General features: G+C 38.2%; 1 protein-coding gene and 1 pseudogene across 4 annotated transcripts in view; both read right to left on the bottom strand.

Moving 5' to 3' along the window:
* The window catches only part of HERC4 (HECT and RLD domain containing E3 ubiquitin protein ligase 4), a 155,108-nt gene that overhangs the window by 35,662 nt on the left and 97,933 nt on the right, over nt 1-21,513 (bottom strand). For 3 of the 4 annotated variants that reach the window (XM_033209166.1, XM_033209169.1, XM_033209167.1), the window contains 3 exons: nt 12,188-12,307; nt 3,719-3,742; nt 1,519-1,617 (listed from right to left, as the gene is read on the bottom strand). In XM_033209166.1, coding sequence (XP_033065057.1) covers nt 1,519-1,617; nt 3,719-3,742; nt 12,188-12,307 — 243 coding nt within the window. The remainder of the gene's footprint in view (nt 1-1,518; nt 1,618-3,718; nt 3,743-12,187; nt 12,308-21,513) is intronic. The other variant, XM_033209168.1, reaches the window with a different exon arrangement.
* Nucleotides 5,187-6,721, bottom strand: LOC117082464 (annotated as a pseudogene).

Raw genomic sequence — 21,513 nt, 5'->3', positions numbered from 1 at the left:
ATTAAAGTAAGCCAGTACAGAACTATAGTAACACTGATAAATCTGAGCACTGGTTTTTCTAAAAAACATTCACTGGAGGGTAAAGAGTGAGGAGAAAAAAACAAACCTTTAAAGAGTATAAGGAACAGGCTGGGCGCGGTGGTTCACGCCTACAATCCCAGCACTTTGGGAGGCCAATGAGGGCAGATTACTTGAGGTCAGGAGTTCGAGACCAGCCTGCCCAACATGGTGAAACCCTGTCTCTACTAAAAATACAAAATTAGCAGTGCACGGTGGCAGGCACCTGTAATCCCAGCTACTCAGAAGGCTGAGGCAGGAGAATCGCTTGAACCCAGGAGGCAGAGGTTCCAGTGAGCTGAGACTGTGCCACTGCACTACAGCCTGGGTGACAAGACCGAAACTCTGTCTCAAAAATAAAAAATAAAAAACAAAGAGAATAAGGAATGCTCTGGCTAAGGAAGTATTACACAAATTCACTTAACTGAGTGATCATGGTATGTGCTCATGAACCAAGGATTTGATTTTTACCATTTAAAACTTTTGTTCTTTTATTATGGTTCTCCCTGAGTTCTTGTTCTAAAATGGAATATCCCATGGTAAAATCACCAAGTTATTAACTTACTGTTTTAACAAAGACCTCCAAAAAACTGGTTTACTAGCTGTTAGTATAGAATACTACAAAAATATTTAGAATACCAAACGCATTTATTTGAACAGAATAAAAATGGTTACCAAGATTTGAAGGTTTTTAATTTTTAAAAATACTTTTAGACTATTAAACATTCAAGCTTTCTTTAATCCTTAGTTGGTATAGTCAGATATTCTATACCAGAGGAAGCAGCTCAAAATCTTTTTTATTTACAGGATCAAATGATAAGCAAACTTACTGCAACCCTTTAAAGTCAAAATATGAAGTAGTTTTTAAAATCCTCTCTATAAATGAAAGAATGTTCAACATCAAATGGATGGGAAAGGGTGATAGGAAGGGGAAAAGAAAGAGGAATAGGAGATAATGGTGACCAACCCCAGGAAAATGTTTAATACCTTATTATTAAAACTTTCTTCAAGGAAATTTCACATCCTCTTCCTAACAAGAGATCAAATGCTTCCTACTTTTAACATCTCTCACCTCTAGTGACTTCCATCTCTTACTAAGCATATAAAAAGGGGACATATAATGAAACCAGATTTTGAAACAAAGCAATATCTTATCAAGTAAACTAGTAATATAGTTTATAAAGACTGAATATTTCTGTAATGAAAGAGGCTTATACCATTTGTAATATATAAAATTATTATAGGTTAAGTTATTCCATTTTCATTGCAACCCTTTTTTATAAATGCCCTCATAAGAATATACATATCACATGCAGCAATCTTCTTGATAGCTACCCAAAGTACTTTGTGTACCTTCATTACTGATCCTAGGAAAATTTCAAATATTTACTGTCCAAAAGCATCAAAGAAACAATTTAAAAAATCCCTCTCAAATTAGATTAGTAGTATACAATATTTTACCTGCATCTGTAAGACTGCATCGGTCTGTAACAGAGTAGTTTTTGCTTGAGCATCAAATACAAATGGGTATGTACAGATTGTAACAGGGATATCTGCCAACTGGAAATAAAAAATTAACTTATTAGTACAAGTTGATTTGTGATATACTTATTGTGGATGCTGTCATTTCTTATAAAGTGGACTACATTCTTTGTTTATTCACTCATGGTTCTGGAATTACAAATAAAACATGCTGCTTACAGAATTATTAAAAATTAAATGAGGCATTGGAATAAACCCAATTCCCAATTTTAGGGGGCAACTGTATACTTGAGAGTCTATACAATCACATACTGCAAGTATCTTTTGCTTAGCATATGTTAATTGCAAATCTCAGTGAATGAGGCTGCAAATTTGTTCTAAAATTGGGGGCTCCTATGTTAAATACTGTAGCCAATTCTTACATGTTAAGGCAACTGCAGCAACTGAGGCTAATAAGTAATCTGTCTATTCCTTCACTTAACAGATACTTATTGAGTATAATGTCATTAGGATGTCAAAATTATTATGAGTCCAACATCTGTTCACTTACTTAATATACAAAAATGTATCATTTAGTGTTACTATTCTGTTAGCCTTTAAAGTTAGGAAAACTGATCTATTACCATTATCAGACATTAGACACTTCATAGACAATTACTTATCCTAGTAGGTAATGTATTGATTGCTAAGTATTTTAACAGTACAGTAAAATATAAAGAGTTATGAATTGCCAGTCACACATTCTTGTAGATGGAGGAGGACCTACTTCCACCGTCTACCCAATAAGACAATATCTTTGTGCCTGCCCTGACTCAGAACCTCTGCTATAAGACTTCTAATGAAGAATTAATACACCATAAAACAATCCACTCCTTAGTGATTAGATAGTTCTTTATAGTCTGAATCTGCATTTCTTTTTCTTTCTTTTTTTTTCCCAGACAGAGTCTCGCACTGTCGCCCAGGCTGGAGTGCAACGGCGCAATCTAGGCTCACTGCAACCTTTGCCTCTTGGGTTCAAGTGATTCTCCTGCCTCAGCCTCCCAAGTAGCTGGGATTACAGGCTCCCGCTGTTGAGATGGGGTTTCACTAGGTTGGCCAGGCTAGTCTTGAACTCCTGACCTCATGATCTGCCAGCCTCGGCCTCCCAAAGTGCTGGGATTACAGGCGTGAGCCACTGCGCCCAGCCTGAATCTGCATTTCTATTTATCCCTGTGCATCATTTAGTCTTTGTTTTGCCCCTGCTGGAAGTGTACGTAGTTTAAATATTTGAAGTCCTAATCACGCTCTCCCTAAATTGTATTTTATTCCATTCTAAACATTCACTCTTCAGTATTTTTCATGTGACAAGGTTTACCTCCATCCTATATTTGTGGCACTGCCTAGCTAATGATCATAAATACCAATTTTGCTTCTCCAAAATTAAAAAAGATTTAGATATCTCTAAAGTACCCTTTGGCTTCAAAACTCTGTTTTCAAATACTTATGTGCTAATTATACTTGACAGTGAGGAAGCAAACAATATTAGAGCTATAATTTAAAGCTAATTCAAAATGCTTCATTGGTTCAAGTATTGGGAAAAACATAACAACAAACAAAAAGCAAATCAAAGCAAAACCTAACATCTATAACAGATAAAGAAAGTTTTATAATGTTCCCAAGTGTTAAAAGGGTAGTCTAGGGCTGTTGATTACTTAAACCAAAGTGCTAAAACTTTATATATTAGAAGTGAGAAAGATAATCATACAAAAAGTTTAACTTTGTGACCATTCTGAGTATCAACTAATCAATTTTAAAAATGATATTTGTTTTACTTCTCTAATATAAAATGTTTTCAGCCACATTAGGTAGGCATTTGCTAAATTTTAAAATAAAAGTTTGCTTTTTTATATTCTGAGGACACATTACATTTTATACTGGAAGACCTGAGGAGGATAGATCTGAAGCAAATATTGTTGAGGCATCATATAGGTGGAATGTTAACAGAATTTCATTTTCTTCAGAAAACTTCTGGAATGTTATACAAGTTAATCTCTACAGACTCGATTTTTAAAAATGATACATATATATTTATTTACATTTTTAAACCACAACAAAAAAAGGAATCTTTGGCTCCTCTATTACTTAGGAGAAAATGGAATATATCTTACTCTGAACATGAGCTTTATTACACCAAACTTACCTCAGTTAATCCATGGTTGACATCCTAAGACAGCAGTGCAGAATATAACAATAACGAGGAAAGAGCAATGTTAGTGTCCAAATTTAACTATTTCTATTCAAGGTAGCATTTCATATATTTTGCTACAGCAGAATATTGAAGTAATGAGGTAGAAAATACATCTACAATAAAATACCCCCTACACACGCATCATATATATATATATATAATATATATATATATATAATATATATATATATATCTATAAATGTAAGATCTTTGTTTCAGGTACCTTGTGACCATAAAATTATTGAGCTTGAACATAATGAAATTTGTTTTCAGCAATTAAACACCCCCATTTGCAGAATTTAGGCAGAACAAGAAAACGAACCCTATGCCTGGCTTGGTCTTAAAAAAATAATTTTATGGCTCAGTTTTTCTACTTAAAAAATAGAAAAAACATTCCTTAGACTTTAAGACTTCTAAAATCTCAGCAAAATGTTTGACAGTGTTTAGTAGATTAAAATGCTATATGGACACAAAGTGAGAAAAAATAAGCCATAAAGTGTTTCTATTTGACAGAAAAAAAACAGTAAAACATAAGGTATCCTACATTAAACATTCTTTAAAACTGAACTAATTTAAAATAGAAAGTACAGGACAGGGCAAAAGGGTTGGTAAGCAAACATAAATAGAGAAAGATATGTTTATTAAGGAAGTAATAGTGGAAATTACAATGAAAGCTTACCACTTTATTGAACAGAAATGTACATTTTCTTGCAGAAAGCTTCCATATATGCTCAGAGCACAGACTCGTGTAAAGCACTAGAATATTCAGAACTATGTTACTAAATGTGTGGATGGTACTTTGTGTTATGAGGAATTAATTTGACCCCAGAAGAGAGCATTGCCCTAGGTTCTTAGGAGGTGACCTACAGACCTGTGGAATATCAAGCCTGATAGGAGTGTCTTTGTTTGCCTAGAGCTTTAGCCACCGGACAATGTGACTTATGATAGGGGCTTGGGCCATGTGCTGTCAGTTCTGCCTCCAGAAGAGCTGGGAACTAGAGGTTCCTACATGAGCAGGATTTGACTGAACCCCAGTAAAAACTCTGGGCACCAGGTTTCTGGTGAGCTTCCTTGGCTGGAAATACTCTGTATCACACATCTATGCCAGGAAAGTAATTCATTCATGACTACAAGGAAAGGACAACAGAAACTCTGCCTCTGATTATCTTTCCCAGACTCTGCGCTATATGCAGATTTTTTTCACAGATGGAACTTTTGTCACTATTAAAAGCCTAAATTTTTTTCTCTCTCTTTTTTTTTGAGACGGAATTTGGCTCTTGTTGTCCAGGCTGGAGTGCAATGGTGCCATCTCGTCTCACCACAACTTCTGCCTCCAGGGTTCAAGCGATTCCCCTGCCTCAGCCTCCCGAGTAGCTGGGATTACAGGCATGTGCCACCAGGCCTGGCTAATTTTGTATTTTTAGTAGAGAGGGGTTTCTCCATGTTGGTTAGGCTGGTTTCGAACTCCGTACCTCGTGATCCGCCCGCCTCAGCCTCCCAAAGTGCTGAGATTACAGGTGTGAGCCACTGTGCTCGGCCAAAAGCCTGATTTTTAAACAGATTCTTGTATTTGTGGTCCACATCCATCAGCTCATATAACTTTAGCACCTGTCACATCCCCAGTAGCCTTTCTAGAACTACTACCATCACCATGAAGTTCCCTGGTTTTCCCAATTCAAACTTGGGCATCTTCAGCATTTTTACTTATCTAACAAGGACAAGCATGGAGAGGATAAATAGACTGGCAAGCCTTTTCTTTATCTTTTCCAATGTTGTCAGGAATCAATTTATTGACCACTTCTTTCAAGTCACTTGTCTGAACCTCTTGGATCATGATTTTCATCACCTTCTTCTGGATTTGGTGGACCTGTTGGTGCTGAGAGTAAGAGGTCTTCTGTATCTGACTGTTGCGTTGCTTAGTAAAACCAACACAGAACAGACGAAGCAAATGACCATCAGTGGTCTTGACATTAACATGAGCTTCTTTCACGATCTACCAATTTTTGGCCATGCAACTCATTCTGTCACAGGTAAGATCCATGCTATGGAAGTTAGGTAGTTTAGCGTCTCAACATCCTCAGTAGTCAGCTTGGAGTTTTAAAATGCAATTTCATCATTTGCAGATCAGAAAGGTTCACTTCAAATACACACAACCCTTGAGGCCATCAGATATAATTTTGGTTCCTTGAGTCCTGGTGACTAGTGTTTCTCTCCAATATTTCTTATACTAAACATAGCATGTGCTTTCATACCATACCAATCTTTTTTAGAAAGTAGATCAACCACTTCTTGGCTCCCTATTTGTCATCTTTCATAAGGTGCTTGTTCTTGCCAAATGTCATGATGCTGCTCAGAGAGTCAAAAGGACCCTTGGCTAATTTTAACCCACTATCCTTTCTCTGTAATAAACTCTAATCATCAGTGTAACAATTTTCAATGAGTTCTGGGAGGTCTTGTAGCAAATTATCAAACCTAAGGGTAGTTTGGGGGACCCTCCCCAAACTCACAATTGGTATCAGAAGTGAAGGCAGTCTTGTGTGGACTGTTCTCTTTAACTCTGTAGTTGACTAAGTTCCCACATGTCACCAGGGGTATTATTGGAGGATTTAAGATACTAGCAAATAGCAAAGACTTTGGGTTCTCTCACTATATTGTGCTAAGTAAAGCCAAAGCAGTGTGTAAGCATAAGCAAAACATCACTCTATGCAAATCCTATTCAGAGGAAGATTATTATTGACAAGAATTTCTTTCAAAAAATTCAAAGTACCAAGTTATTACTACATAAGTGCTCCTATTGGCAGTGTAAACAAGATGAAAGTCTTTAGAGACTGTCCTGCAAAAAAGCCTTTTAGATTATACACTCAGTTTAGCTAGAAGGCAATATAAAAGGAACAACCAAAATCCTTTTATAGTGTACCTTGTGGAACTCTTTTTTGAAAAAAGAACTTTATTATTTTATTTATTTATTTATTTATTTATTTATTTATTTTTGAGACGGAGTCTTGCTCTGTCGTCCAGGCTGGAGTGCAGTGGCCAGATCTCAGCTAACTGCAAGCTCCGCCTCCTGGGTTTACGCCATTCTCCTGCCTCAGCCTCCCGAGCAGCTGGGACTACAGGCACCCACCATCTCGCCCGGCTAGTTTTTTGTATTTTTTAGTAGAGACGGGGTTTCACCGTGTTAGCCAGGATGGTCTCGATCTCCTGACCTTGTGATCTGCCCGTCTCGGCCTCCCAAAGTGCTGGGATTACAGGCTTGAGCCACCGCGCCCGGCCCAGAACTTTATTATTTTAAAGCAGCTTTAGGTTCACAGCAAAATTGAAAGGAAGGTGCAGAGACTTCCAATATATCCCTATCCTCACATATGCACAGCCTTCACATTACCAATATTCCTCTTGTAGGACATTTAAAAAGTGCTATTACTAAGTAAGAAAGTTTAAATAAGAAAAAAAAAAGCCTATAAAAATTCATCTATGGCCTGCTTGATAACTATACTATATACCAAGGGAGTTTATAGTATGGGAGATGGATTTCCTCCTTAGCTAAATAATTAAATATTAGTATTTATGCATTATCTTTTTTATTACTATATGTAAGTAGATATAGACGCTATGCATATCATTATACATTGGGGAAGTCAATAAGATAATGTTAGAATTTATAGTGCGACTAACCCATACTAAGCAGAATATAATCTGGTTACACTAAAAATTGGAAGAGAAAGACGTGAACTGGCAAGAATATGAAAAACAATAGGACATGCAAAACTTGAGAAAAAGAGATGAGTAGACATTAGGTAAAATCATTTTTCTAAGAGAGAGAAGCACCAAAGGAAAAACCAGATAAAGATAGTTAAAAGTATCAGAAAGGGAAGAAAAAATGGCAAAGAGTTTGGTAGTAACCAATAAGGTATTTTTACAAACAATTTAAAAGCAAAGTTAAAGGAGGGTAAGGAAACTGAGAATAGTACCTAGAAAGTACTCTTAGAAAATATTTCATTGTAGTGCACATAGAGAAAGGCAGCAAGAGAACAGAGTTATTAGACAAGTCAGAATAAAAGCTACTGCCAAATTTGTAGCCTGTGTCAAGGTAGCCAGCAATAATAAACACCATTTTATAAAGACTTAACTATGTGTCAGAAATTACTCTAAGTCCTTCGGAAGGATCATATAAATTAATCTTCTTAAAACTTTTTAAGGTAGGTACTAACACTCTAATTTACAGAAAACAAAATGAAATCTCAGAGAAATTAAGTAATTTTCCCAAGGATAGAACTCAATATATGCTGAGGTGGGATCTGAACCCAGGCACTTTTTCGTAAAAGTTACTCTGCTTTCTCATCATATACATTTATGTTGTGAGCTAGAATTCTTAATCATCACAACATCCTCCATAATAAATTAATTTTCCAATTTATAATGTTATTTATTATTTATTTATTTTTTGAGATGGAGTCTCACTCTTGTCGCCCAGGCTGAAGTGCAGTGGCGCAATCTCAGCTCACTGCAACCTCTGCCTCCTGGGTTCAAGCCATTCTCCTGCCTCAGCCTCCCAAGTAGCTGGGATTACAGGTGCCTGCCACTACGCGTGGCTAATTTTTGTATTTTTAGTAGAGATGGGGTTTTGCCATATTGGCCAGGCTGGTCTAGAACTTCTGACCTCAGGTGATCTGCCCACATTAGCCTCCCAAAGTGCTGGGATTACAGACGTGAGCCATCACATCCAGACTGTAATGTTACTTATAATTACAAATTTGAGGCCTGGCGCGGTGGCTCAAACTTGTAATCCCAGCACTTTGGGAGGCCGAGACGGGCGGATCACGAGGTCAGGAGATCGAGACCATACTGGCTAACGCGGTGAAACCCCGTCTCTACTAAAAATACAAAAAAACTAGCCGGGCGAGGTGGCGGGCGCCTGTAGTCCCAGCTACTCCGGAGGCTGAGGCAGGAGAATGGCGGAAACCCGGGAGGCGGAGCTTGCAGTGAGCTGAGATCCGGCCACTGCACTCTAGCCCGGGCAACAGAGCAAGACTCCGTCTCAAAAAAAAAAAAAAAAAATACAAATTTGTTGTGGTCTTAGAGTTCTTATAAGAGCTGAGCACCAAGAGTTTAGTACTAATGTGTGTATATATTTATATAATATGTAAGTGAACACTGGGCTTCTTAAGAAATTGTTCTTTAAAAGGGTCCACATATCCCTCCAAATGTTCTGAATCCTTTCAAAAACACTGCTAAAAGACCTAGGGTACCCTGGTTGGTGTGTGAGGGTTTATATGCAAAGTCGTGGTAAGAACAAGGTTCATTTCCTGAAGAACCAATTTTCCTCAATGGCAAATACATTAAATCTCTTTTATATTGCAATAAATATCTATTATGCCCATAATGCAAAATCTGCATTTAAAGACAGAAAATTAGCCTCAGTTCAAGTCTTGCTGAGGGAAGGTTAAATCCTTAAGAGATATGTTATTTCTCCTGCCTTCACAGGTTCTCTGAAGGAAGAGTTTGAGAAGCTTTACCTAGGTCAGAGATGAAGAAAAAAGGAAATATTTATTCAAAACTCCGCTGAGGTCAATTATTTTCTTTCTTAAAAAATTATCCCTTGATTCCAGCTACCAATCTATTTTTTTTTTTTTTTTTTTGCTCCTCTTCAATGCAGAACTTCTTCAAAGTATTGCCAATGATTGTTACTGCTTCCTTACCTCTAAATTTCTCTTTACAACACCCCAACTCTAGAATGGTATTATCAAGGTTACCAATTATCTTCATGTAACCAAATTCACTGTCTGTCAATACTATGGTTTCATCTTCCTTCTCTGGAGCATTCAACAGTCTCTCTTTCACTTTTAAATTATGGTTTCCAAGACTCTCCTAGTTTTCCCCCTACCACACCTGCTTTTTAATCTTTGTGGATTTCTCTCCTTTCCTCACTTCACATCCAATTCATCAGTGATTTTTATTTTCCTTTTGTCACCAAGATTTCCTTTTATCTCCAAGATGTATTCCAAGTCCATTTCCTTCTTCCGTCTAAACAGCCATCATCCTAGTCAAACTCATCATTTCCTCTCCCCTAATCTACTAAAACATAGCTTTCTCATGGATCTCCATCTTTCATGTCTGTCCCATTCCCTACAAAGCCAACAAAGTGATTATTCAAAAAGATCAGATTAAGTTTCCACTGTTTATCGTAACACATTAGATAAAATCCAAATTCCTAATCCTAGTTTACTAAACTGTCTATGATTTGGCCCCTGCCCATTTCTCTGTTCCCTCCTCACTCCCATAAGCCATGCTGGCTCTTTTCTTTTCTTTTCCTTTCTTTCTTTTTCTTTTCTTTTCTTTTTGAAATGGAGTCTCACAGTGTCGCCCATGCTGGGGTGCAATGGTGCGATCTAGGCTCACTGCAACCTCCGTCTCCTGGGTTCAAGCGATTCTTCTGCCTCAGCCTCCTGAGTAGTGGATTACAGGCGCCCATCACCATGCCCGGCTAATTTTGTATAGTTTTAGTAGAGACGGGATTTCACTTGTTGGCCAGGCTGGTCTCTTAACTCCTGACCTTGTGATCCGCGCACCTTGGTCTCCCAAAGTGCTGGGATTACAGGCATGAACCACCACGCCCGTCCCCATCCTGGCTTTTTTCTAACTTTCAATCATGTCAAGCTTGTTTTCACCTAAAGTCTTTTCCTCACTTCATATCCAATTCATCAGTGATTTTTATTTTCCTTTTGTCGCCAAGATTCCCTTTTATCTCCAGTATTCCAAGTCCATTTCCTTCTTCCATCTAAACAACTATCATCCTAGTCAAACTCATCATTTCCCCTCCCCTAATCTACTAAAATATAGCTTTGTGAACTATGTTCACAAAGTCAAATGAACAAATGTTCATTGTTCTTGAAATTCTCTCTGCCCTGATCTTAAATGGCTACTCCTTGTCATTCAGATTGACACTCATACTTCATTAGACAAGTCTTTTCTGAAACCTATCTTTACTAAGTCCCCTCATTTTAAAAGTACATATTATTAGCTGGTATTTTTTGCCTTGTTTGACTATTGCTAATCTTGCCCACTAGATTATGAATTCCAGGAGAAACAAGGCTCTGCCTGGTTCACCACTGTATTTCCAATACCTAAATCAGTGCCTGTTATATAACAGATTCTCATTGTTTGTTGAATAAGCAAGTGACTACACCTAAATCTACAGAATGGCTATAAACCTGACCCAGCCTCAAGGTGACTCAGGAGAAAAGTCAATGAGTCTCTCCCAGTCCAGACCCAACTGCACTAAGGAAAAGATGCCTAGAAGCAACCTGATTCTGGGAGGTGGGAGTATCCTAAAAACAGCATGCGGTAGCCAGATTGCCATTCAAAAACTACTGTACTTTCTTAGTGCTTACTAGACATATTCCAAACACTGTCACAGGTGCTGGCTGACTGACATACCCATCCACAAGAAGCTTACAAGCTGGTGCCTAGCAAGCAATGAAAGGTTACTCACCCTTCTATTATATAACTGCTGCATACATATTAAATTACCTGTGTGCAGAAAAGTGGGCCTCAAGTATACAAAAATGGCTAGCAAATAAGAATAGTAAACCTAAATGTTTTGTATCTAGCTGCTTACCCATTTCTGCATTAAAATTTTATGTGCCTAATTCAAGTTTTATGTAAGACCATGGTACTATTTTAATGGGATAGTAAGTGTGTAGTTATTAAAGACTTAGCCACATAAAAAGATGTGTGCACCTACATTTATATAAAAAATCTGAAATAAAAGTAAACATATAATCGGCTCACTGCAACCTCCACCTCCTAGGTTCAAGTGATTCTCATGCCTCAGCCTTCTGAGTAGTTGGGATTACAGGCATGTACCACCATACGTGGCTAATTTTTTGTATTTTTAGTAGAGATGGCATTTTGTCATGTTGCCCAGGCTGGTCTTGAAATCCTGAGCTCAGGCAATCCACCTGTCTCGGGCTCCCAAAGTGCTAAGATTACAGGCATGAGCCACCGCACCCAGCCCTCTTTTGGTAGTCTTGAAGCACCAATTTCATAACAATAATGCATTCTTAGGAGTTCCAGTATGAAGAACGCCAGTATTTTCAACATTGGAGAAATAAGAGGCAATCTTATGGAAAATAAATGAGTTAAAAATCCATTTCACATTTGCAGTTTTTTTTTTTTTTTTTTTAAGTGTAATCCATCTCTTTGGTTTGGCTTTGGTAAAAGAGTAGAATGTTTGTATTTAAATATTGTATAATATATAGCACTCCTTTTGCAACTTTTTTTATTTAAAAAGTAAGTTATGGATAAAAGTTCTGAAAAAACTTTCTCATTTCAAAATCAAGTAATTGTTTCTTTTTTTTATTAGATACATATACATAAAAATGATACATAAAAATGAAATCACAAATTGCACAGAAAACCTACCATTCCATAGGCCTGCTGTTGGACCCAGTTGATATAATCATTCCTTATATCTATCAATTCTTGTACTTCATGTATATAAAATTTATCATACTGTATAATCTGTCCCGTTTTCTCATTTACCTACAAAAGAAAATGTAATTGACATTAAATTTAGCCAGTACTCAAGACAGAGAAATTTTTTTTTTTTTGAGATGGAGTCTTGCTCTGTTGCCCCGGCTGGAGTGCAGTGGCACAATATCATCTCACTGCAAGCTCCAACTCCCAGGTTCATGACATTCTCCTGCTTCAGCCTCCCGAGTAGCTGGGACTACAGGCGCCTGCCACCACGCCCGGCTAATTTTTTGTATTTTTAGTAGAGACGGGGTTTCACTGTGTTAGCCAAGATGGTCTCGATCTCCTGACCTTGGGATCCGCCCGCCTCGGCCTCCCAAAGTGCTGGGATTACAGGTGTGAGCCACTGCACCCGGCCAAGACAGAGAAATTTAAAATGTCTAAAGAAAAAAATGCTTTGGGGATATTCTTAGCTAATATTTTCTTCCTACAAAAAATAATTACTGAGTGCCTACTATATGCAAAATGCTAGTTAAGTGCTATGGGAGACCCAAAGATTTGTAAGATGTGATATCTGCATTCAGTACCCCAAAATCTAGAAAAGAAAGACATGTCTTTATAACTACAACACAGTATGAGATATGGATGATTAAAGTGTATATGGCATATATAAACTAGATACTTATAAAGACTTACGGTTGGGAAATGGGACCTTAATAATAATAGCAGCTAATGCTTGTTAAGTGTTGCTCTGTGCTGGCATCTGATTAGAATAAATTTTAGGAAGTGATATCTGGACATGACGTGAAAAAAGAAGAGGATGCAAATTACCACCCCAGAGATTACTTATTAATTACAAAGAACAAATCTTTACAGTGCAGAGCACCATCTTAATCAAGTGATCTAATCATCACCAACACTGGAACAACGAAATATTATGTTCCTGGTGATACAAATCAACAAGAAGCATACAAATCATCTATGAAGGAAAAACGGTTTAACCCAAATCCAATCAAGTCTTCTAATCTAAATTCTAGGTTACAGGAAATACAAGGGATAGAGGAACAAGTTAAATAAACATCACCAGGAGGAAACAATCAGACAAATCCTGATTATGAAACTTTTATAAGAAAACTGGCCAAGAGTCTTCAAAAAGTCAAGGTAGCAGGGATTGAAAAAAAAAAAGGAGCTATTCTAAATTAAAAGAGACTAGAGGAATTCTGGTACTAAATATAGCAGAACACTTTGTATCAGACTAATCTTCCTGACACTAACAATTATAACTCTAGACAATACATTTAAGAAAACTGCTGTACTTAAAAACACTGAAGATCCACCAAAAGTAGGCAGAAACAGGAATTGACACAAGCAGAGGATAGAGCTGAAGCAGAAAGCAGCAGTCTTAATAGACAAAGAGTGAAGCTGCCAGCACAGCCAGCCAGTGAGGAATAAAAAAATCAAAGAAAGGAATCCAGAAGACGAAGCCCCAAAATCTGTGTGCAAACTCCCCCTACATCCTTGGCTAACTCTAAACCATGAATGCACAAAGTAAGACCTGCTAAAAGTAAGTAAATAAATAAATAAATAAAACTCAAACCCAATAAACCAACAGAAAGTACAGCTGAGAGGCTACTCCTTTTTCTTTTTCCTGAGATGAAGTCTCGCCCTGTTGCCCAGGCTGGAATGCAGTAGTATAATCTCGGCTCACTGCAAGCTCCGTCTCCCAGGTTCATGCCATTCTCCTGCCTCAGCCTCCTGAGTAGCTGGGACTACAGGCGACCGCCACTACGCCCGGTTTTTTTTTTTTTTTTTTTTTTTTTTTTTGGTATTTTTAGTAGAGACAGGGTTTCACCATATTAGCCAGGATGGTCTCCATCTCCTGACCTCATGATCCGCCCACCTCGGCCTCCCAAAGTGCTGGGATTACAGGCGTGAGCCACTGCACCTGGCCAGAGAGGCTACTGTTACAGTAAGAGTTCAAAACAAGCATTTCCAGAGGAAAAGGGGCACATTTCATAATAATAAAAGGATTAATTCACCAAGAAGTCACAACAATCCAAAATAGCAGACCTTGAAAATAAATGAAAGAGAAATCAACAGAACCACCATCATAGTTGGAGATTTTTAACACTGCTCTCATTAACTGATAGAAAGAAATAGACAAAACCAGCAAGTATAGATGATCTGAAAAATTTTTTTTTTTTGTTTGAGACAGTCTTGCTCTGCCACCCAGGCTGGAGTGCAGTGGCCGGATCTCAGCTCACTGCAAGCTCCGCCTCCTGGGTTTACGCCATTCTCCTGCCTCAGCCCCCCGAGTAGCTGGGACTACAGGCGCCCGCCTTGTCGCCCGGCTAGTTTTTTGTATTTTTTAAGTAGAGACAGGGTTTCACCGTATTAGCCAGGATGGTCTCGATCTCCTGACCTCGTGATCCGCCCGTCTCGGCCTCCCAAAGTGCTGGGATTACAGGCTTGAGCCACCACGCCCGGCCCCGATGATCTGAAAATTTAAACCAACTTGCACTCACTGTCATAGAACACTTCACCTAACAACTGTATATGAAATGTTCACTAAGATAGACGAAATCCTGGACCATACAGTAAGTCTTCATACATTTAAAAGAATCCAAAGTATACAACATACGTTCTTTGTCCACAATGCAATTAAACTAAAATCAGTAATCGAAGATTTGGGAAATCCTAGAATACTGGCAATTAAACAAAACACTTGTAAATTACTGAAAACTTTTCTTGAACCTGTAAAAGAGCTAAAGTTACAAGATAACTAAGTAGCCTGAATCCAAGGATCAACAAATGCTTACAAAAGGTAACAAGGTACCAGAAATGGCTCATTTGTGGCAGGGAGCAAGAGGAAACTACTATCGTCATACAAGCAGAAGTAATATGCTAAAATTTCAAGGATCACTTCAAGCTGAGTGTGGGGTAGCTTGATAGTATGACACCCAGCAGAGTCCCAGGCAACTGGCACTCACAGCCTCTTGTCCATAGACTGCCAATGGGTGCCCATGGAAACAACTGGAAACAAGGCAGAGGGGAAAAAAAAGGAAACAAGGCAGAAGATCAAGAGCCTCTCTCAATGGTACAAGGAATTAGCTGCCATGTGAGAAAGGAACAAAGGCCCGCCACCCTGTCCAGATCCTTCCTTCACACAGAGCAAAAGCCTTCAGCCACTGAGGAAGGGGAAGCAAACCCATGTCTCGTTGCTGAGGGAAGGAAAAACCTTCAATTTCTGGGAGGAAAGGTGACAAGAACAGTCCTAGGCTCAGAATCTTATATCAGTAGGACTAGACATCTGCACTTGCTGGAGGAGGGAGCAGAAACTGCCACACAAAAAGATCCAAAGCAGTTTGGTTGCCACAGGGAAAAGGGGAGGGAATTCTGAGAAAGTTCCATGCAAGGTCCAGGCACACATAATCTACCTAAAACCAAGGCTACGCTGTAACAACCAAGAACCATTTCTGTTCCCTCTCCTCTACCAATCTTTAAAGGACTGAGTAACAAGCAACACCAGTTTACAACTGACAAGAGGAAAGAGTGAGAAGAAAACCCCTCTAAGGAGTAGGCATGCAAAGTGGGGTATAAACATTCACAAAAACCATTTGACACTCCACTTCCACCCTAAACACACTGTACCACAGGCCTCAAATTCCTCCAGTGTTAGAGGCCTCAAATTCCTCTAGCATTAGAGGCCTGTAGTGTAATGAAGGTATTTATAACAAATTAAAAATTCAATCCCAGCTTAACCTCTGACTAAGTAAACTCAAATCCTTACACAAATACCAGATAGGAGACGTGTACCAATTTATAAGCTTTAAACCTACTGATTTCAGTTTCTTACTATTTTATAGATAACCCAAAATTATGAGACATATCAAAAACCAACTGAACAGGCTGGGAGTGGTGGCTCATGCCTGTAATCCCAGCACTCTGGGAGGTGAAGGCAGGCAGATCACCTGAAGTCAGGAGTTCAAGACCAGCCTGGCCAATGTGGCGAAACCTTGTCTCTACTAAAAATACAAAAATTAGCTGGCTGCAGTGGCACATGCCTATAATCCCAGCAACTTGGAAGGCTAAAGTACAAGAATCACTTGAACCCAGGATGTGGAGGTTGCAGTGAGCTGAGATTGCACCACTGCACTCCAGCCTGTGTGACAGAGCAAGACTCTGTCTCAAAAAAAAAAATTATTAAACTGAACAAAACAAAACAAAAAAGTGTCTAGAGACAAAGCAATCAACAGAGTCAGATTCAGAGAAGATCCAAATGTTGGAGCTAGGAAACAGGGGCTTTAGGAAATATTTTTAACTTAAAAGTAAAAACACACAAAAATTTGTGGGATGCTAATAAATCCAGGCATAAAAGAAAGAAAATCTATAGCATTAAATGATCATATTAGAAATAAAGGGTCTAAAATCAATGATCAAAGTTTCTGCTTTAAGACTCTAGAAAAAAAAAAGATCATATTAAGCACAAATCAAGCAGAAGGAAGGAAATGAAGAGAAATCAAGGAAAGAGAAAACAGAAAAACACTAGAGAAGAAATTAAAAGCAAATGGGTTTTCTGAAAAGATAATAACGAATAAACCTACAGTCAGACTGACCAAGAAAAAGAGATGACACAAATTACCACTATCAGGAATTAAAGAAGAAACATGATTACATATGTATCTTGGTAAAACTGACTCATGAAGAACTAGAAAACTGGAAATGTCCTATATTTATTTTTTAAATTTAATAGGAAATTAAAAATTTTCCCAAAAGAAAACTCCAGGGCCAAAATGGTTTCACTGATGAATTATATCAAACATTTAATAAAGAAGTAATACCAATATTAACCAAACTTTTTCAGAAAATAAAGAAGGATCATTTCTTAATTAATTTAATGAAGCCAGAATAAACGATACCAAAAGCTGACAGCAATATGAGAAATAAAAATTACAGATCAATATCCCTCATGAATACAGATATAAAACCCACAATAAAATATTAACAAATTAAATCCAATAATATATATAAAGTATAATATACATGTAACGCCAAGTAAAGTTGATCCCAAGAATGCAAGGTTGGTTTAACATCCAACTATCAATGAATTTCACAATATTTCTGAAAAAAAGGAGAAAAAATATCATCTGTTCATCTCAACAGATGGAAACAACACCTGATAAAATTCAACATCCATTTATAATAAACACTCTCAGCAAATGAGAAATGGAAGAAAATTTCTTCAAACAGGTAAAACCCATCTAACTGCCACCCCCGCCCCCACCCCCTGACATTCAACATTATACTTACTGTTAAGATACTGAATGCTTTCTTTCTAAGATTAGGAACTAGGCAAGAATGACCACCATAACCACTTATATTCAACATTGTACTGGAATTCTTAGTTAATAAAATATGCCAAGAAAATAACATGATTGTATATATTAAAAAAGCCAACTGAATCAATCTATAAGAGAATTACCAGAACTAAGAATTTATCAAGATCACAGGGTAAAAGGCCAACACTCAAAACTCAATTGATTTTCTCTAGGCCAGGTACAGTGGCTCATGCCTGTAATCCCAGCATTTTGGGAGGCCGAGGCAGGCAGATCACCAGAGGTCAGGTGTTTGAGGCCAGCCTGGCCAACATGGTGAAACCCCGTCTCTACTAAAAATGTAAGAATTAGCTGGGCGTGGTGGTGGGCACCTATAATCCCAGCTACTTGGGAGGCTGAGGCAGGATAATCATTTGAATCCAGGAGGCAGAGGTTGCAGTGCACCAAGGTCTCACCATTGCACTCCAGCCCAGGTGACAGGAGCGAAGCTCTGTCGCAAAGAAGAAGGAAAAAAAAAAGGCTGGGTGGTGGCTCACGCTGCTAATCACAGCACTTTGGGAGGCCGAGGTGGGCAGATCACCTGAGGTTGGGAGTTCGAGACCAGCCTGACCAACATGGAGAAACCCCATCTCTACTAATAATACAAAATTAGCCAGGCATGGTGGTGCATGCTGGTAATCCCAGCTACTCGGGAGGCTGAGACAGGAGAAGCGCTTGAATCCGGGAGGTGGAGGTTGTGGTGAGCTGAGTTCACGCCTGCACTCCAGCCTGGACAAAAACAGTGAAACTCTGTCTCAAAAAAAAAAAAAAAGAAGAAGAAGAAGAAGAATTTCTCTGTACTAGCAACAAATAATTGGAAAATAAAATTTTTAAAAATCATTTACAATAGCATCAAAAACATAAAACATTTAGGAATATATTTTTGAGAAAGAGAACGAATAAAATTTTTAAAAGAATATGCAAAATCCTTGAAAACTACAAAGCACTGCTGAGAGAAACTGAAGAGTCATTCACTATGTTCACGAATCAGAAAGGAGAGTAGCAAGACTCAACAATCGCAAAAAACAAAATTTGACTGGACTCTAGTTATTTAAAAAGCAGTAATATAAACAACATTTTTGCTATAAACGAGGAAATCTGAAATATGAATGCACAGACAGATGATATTATAGAATTATAGTTAACTTCCTTAAGAGAAATAATGCTACTGCTGTTACACAGAAAAATGCCTATATTCTTAAGAGATGAAAGATAAAGTATTAAAGGATGATACCTACATTTTACTTTCAAATGATTCATGAAAAAAGAACACACACAACATATATAAAGCAAATGTGACAGTATGTTAACAACTGCTGAATCTAGAATGGAGGGCACACAGGTTTTAATTATATTTGTTTTCAATGTTTCTGTAGGTTTGAAGATACTGCAAACAAAAATCAAAAAGGAAAGTGAATGGAAAAGATTAAAAATAAAAAAAAAGGTTTGAAGGAGAACATTCTGGGCAGAGAACAGCATCAGCTAAGGAAACAAAATCTGCATAGTTTATAACTGCCCCCAGCTAAACTGCTAAAGAGAATGACAGGCAGAGGGAGCAAAACCGGATTCAACATGCAGTTGGGAAATAAGCTGACCTCAATCCTCTCTAGGTTAGCCAACCTCAGCCAAGGCTCAGGCTAAAACAAGGCCCAATCCCGTAGGAAATAGAATGCGCATCATTGTATGCCAATGAGTTCTGGCATGTTTTGTTACAGAATATTACTGTGGCAAAAGCTGATACACGGAGAAATAAGGTTTTAGATTTAAAAAGTAACAGAATCAGTTGTATTTTATGAATAATATTCTGCTGAGTGAGGTATAGTTAAGAATAAGTAGAGAGGCTGGCAGTAGGATTAGGAGATTGCTAAAAGATTTAAAGTCTCTAAATAAGAATGCAGAGGTCATGGCAGCTAATGGATATGGAAAACAAGAGAAGAGTCAAAGACAACTTCAATATTTCAACCCTGGGTAAGAGTAATTTTAAAAATTACTGTACATAGGCTGGGCACAGTGGCTCACGTCTGTGATCCCAGAACTTTGGGAGGCCAAGGTGGGCGGATCACGAGGTCAAGAGATTGAGGCCATCCTGGCCAATGTGGTGAAACCCCGTCTCTACTAAAAACAGAAAAATTAGCTGGGTGCGGTGGTGTGTGCCTGTAGTCCCAGCTACTAGGGAGGCTGAGGCAGAAGAATCGCTTGAACCCAGGAGGCAGAGATTGCAGTGAGCCGAGATTGTGCCACTGTACACTAACCTGGCGACAGAGACTCCGTCTCAAAAAAAAACTACTGTACACATACACACACACACACACACACACACACACACACACACACACACACAGAGTGAGGAAAACAAGACAAACCTTTCTTAGTTGAAAGTAATGGCAGGACTGTCAAGTCATTCAAGAGAAACATTTGCCTCAAAGACATAACTGACAGTAATTTTCCTTAAAGGAGACAACGAAAGCTGTGGCAGTAGGTGAGGGAGAGGTAGAAAGTAAAACAAAAGGAGCCAAATGCAGACCCTACGGAGATGTTGCACTTAAGAGAAGAAAAACCACCAAAGAAACAAAGTTGATCTAACATTTACAAACTAAACAAAACTAGCTAACTTTCCAATGAAGAATAACAAAAGTAACTTTATAATTTGTGAATAATCACATATACATTAAAATTAAGCAATATCTGAAAGGGAACAAAATGAATCACTCAGTAACTATATAAATCTAACCAGATAATGCTGGTGTCCAAACAGGTACTCAATAAATATGAGATGAATGGATGGACAAATAAAACTTAAGAGATATTGCCTATAGTTCTTACTTCTAACGGCACTTTAAAGGGATTGTTCTATATCTGCTGCATTTTCAGTGAGATGTATTATGCTTATTGTTAATTTTTAGTAAAAATAATAGTTTATATAATTTTCACGTTTTAATGGTTTATATAATTTTCATGTTTTCCGAACTTTTGCCCTGAAGTATTCCTAATAGAAAAAGAGAACAAACACATATATAACACCATTACCCTACCTCCTTCCATGGAAGGGGGTAGAGGACTGTCAGGTCTTCAGTATGCATTATCAAGAAGGGAAGCTAAAATGTTCACTATAATGCAGACTCTACCTTAAAATTCACTCAAATTTGACCGGGCGCGGTGGCTCATGCCTGTAATCCCAGCACTTTGGGAGCCGAGATGATCATGAGGTCAGGAGTTCGAGACCAGCCTGGCCAAGATGGTGAAACCCTGTCTCTACTAAAAATACAAAAATTAGCCGGGCATGGTGGCACATGCCTGTAGTTCCAGCTACTTGGGAGGCTGAGGAAGGAGAATCGCTTGAACCTGGGAGGCAGAGGTTACGGTGAGCCAAGATCATGCCATTGCACTCCAGCCTGGGTGGCAAGAGCAAAACTCCGTCTTAAAAAGAAAAAAAAAAAATCACTCAAATTTTATGTTTCAATAATAAAATTATAAAAGCTATCATTAAAGTAGACTTCACATATATTATCTCATTTAAACAGTCTTATGAAATGTATACTATTATTATGATCATACAGATGAGTATACTAAGGCTTAGCATTTAAGAAAGTAACCAAGGTCACATAAGTAACAGAGCCAGAAATATAACACATGCCTAAGACGCTTGCATTCTTTATTTTTTTTGACAGAGTCTTGCTCTGTCGCCACCTCCCAGGTTCAAGCAAGTCTCCTGCCTCCTAAGTAGCTGGGATTACAGGTGCCCATCACCGTGCCCAGCTAATTTTTTGTACTTTTGTAGAGACGGGATTTCACCATATTGGTCAGGCTGGTCTCGAATTCCTGACCTCAGGTGATCCACCCACCTCAGACTCCCAAAGTGCTGGGATTACAGGTGTGAGCCACTGCGCCCAGTGACACATG

Source organism: Trachypithecus francoisi, unplaced genomic scaffold (assembly GCF_009764315.1).
Source record: "Trachypithecus francoisi isolate TF-2019V2 unplaced genomic scaffold, Tfra_2.0 Lachesis_group9, whole genome shotgun sequence".
NCBI classification, from domain to species: Eukaryota; Metazoa; Chordata; class Mammalia; order Primates; family Cercopithecidae; genus Trachypithecus; species Trachypithecus francoisi.
The sequence above is the reverse complement of the archived record's forward strand: the minus strand, read 5'-3'. Positions and strand labels throughout refer to the sequence as shown.